Raw genomic sequence first — 983 nt, forward strand, 5'->3', positions numbered from 1 at the left:
TGTTGATGTTGCAGCTGATGTTGCAGCTGATGTTGATGTCGCTGCTGATGTTGCAGCTGATGTTGATGTTGCAGCTGATGTTGATATTGCAGCTGATGTAGCTGTTGATGTTGAAGCTGATGTTGCAGCTGATGTTGATGTTGCAGCAGATGTTGCAGCTGATGTCGCTGTTGATGTTGCAGCTGATGTTGCAGCAGATGTTGCTGCTGATGTTGCTGCTGATGAAGCTCTTACTGGTGTTTTTGTGTTTAGTTGCAGAGAGCTCTGCTGGTGCTGGGCCTGGCCGCACTGTTGCACGGCAGCAGGAGAGGTCAGGATGTCTCGCTGAAGATGGGGAAGGGGATCAGACTGAAGAGTAAGATGGTGAGACTGATCCTGGATCCATCAGTGCAGCCTCAGATAGCCAGCGCGTCTGCCTCCACCATCGCCAACATGTCTCTGTCACCGTGGACGTACAGGTGAGACATCATGGAAGTGCCAAAAACCACTGGTTTGACAGTTGGAGTCATAGCTTATTAGTTTTCAACTGATATAGCAGGGCCAGTCTCAGCAGCCCTAAAACATTCCTAGGATTTTAGGACATTTCTAAGATTGTAGGATTTTTCTTGGATTTATGAATGTGTTTCTCGGATTTTAGGACTTTTCTGCACCTTGTATATACTAAAATTATGAAAATAATTCCCAAAGTAAATTACTTTTTTTTGTTGTGAATTAGAAAATGGTGGTGGGGGGGGGGGCAGATTTGGCCTGCGGGAAGCAAGTTGAGTATCCTCAAAGCCTGCAATCTTAGTCTTCAGTGTGTGTTTGGTCCCTCTCCAGAGACTCCTATGTGGACTCTCGGTTGCCAAAGCGGGTCTTTCATGCTCAGTGCCTGACCTCCGGCTGTGTAAACCTGCAGGGCAGAAGTGAGGATGAAGCCCTGGAGGCCAAACCCATCTACTACCGAGTCCTGGTCCTGCACAGGTGAGCCACTGCAGTCTTCA

The 983-nt window shown here is 48.0% G+C and overlaps 1 protein-coding gene across 1 annotated transcript; it reads left to right on the forward strand.

Moving 5' to 3' along the window:
* Positions 1-252: 252 nt before the first annotated feature.
* On the forward strand, positions 253-967 carry LOC121940635 (interleukin-17F-like; the record flags this gene model as incomplete). The annotated part of the gene is made up of 2 exons (XM_042483352.1): positions 253-458; positions 820-967. Coding segments are annotated over 2 exons (354 nt in total), but the record flags the coding sequence as incomplete, so codon positions are not given.
* Between the last annotated feature and the right edge of the window lie 16 nt (positions 968-983).

Source organism: Plectropomus leopardus, unplaced genomic scaffold, assembly GCF_008729295.1.
Source record: "Plectropomus leopardus isolate mb unplaced genomic scaffold, YSFRI_Pleo_2.0 unplaced_scaffold91431, whole genome shotgun sequence".
Classification (NCBI taxonomy): domain Eukaryota; kingdom Metazoa; phylum Chordata; class Actinopteri; order Perciformes; family Serranidae; genus Plectropomus; species Plectropomus leopardus.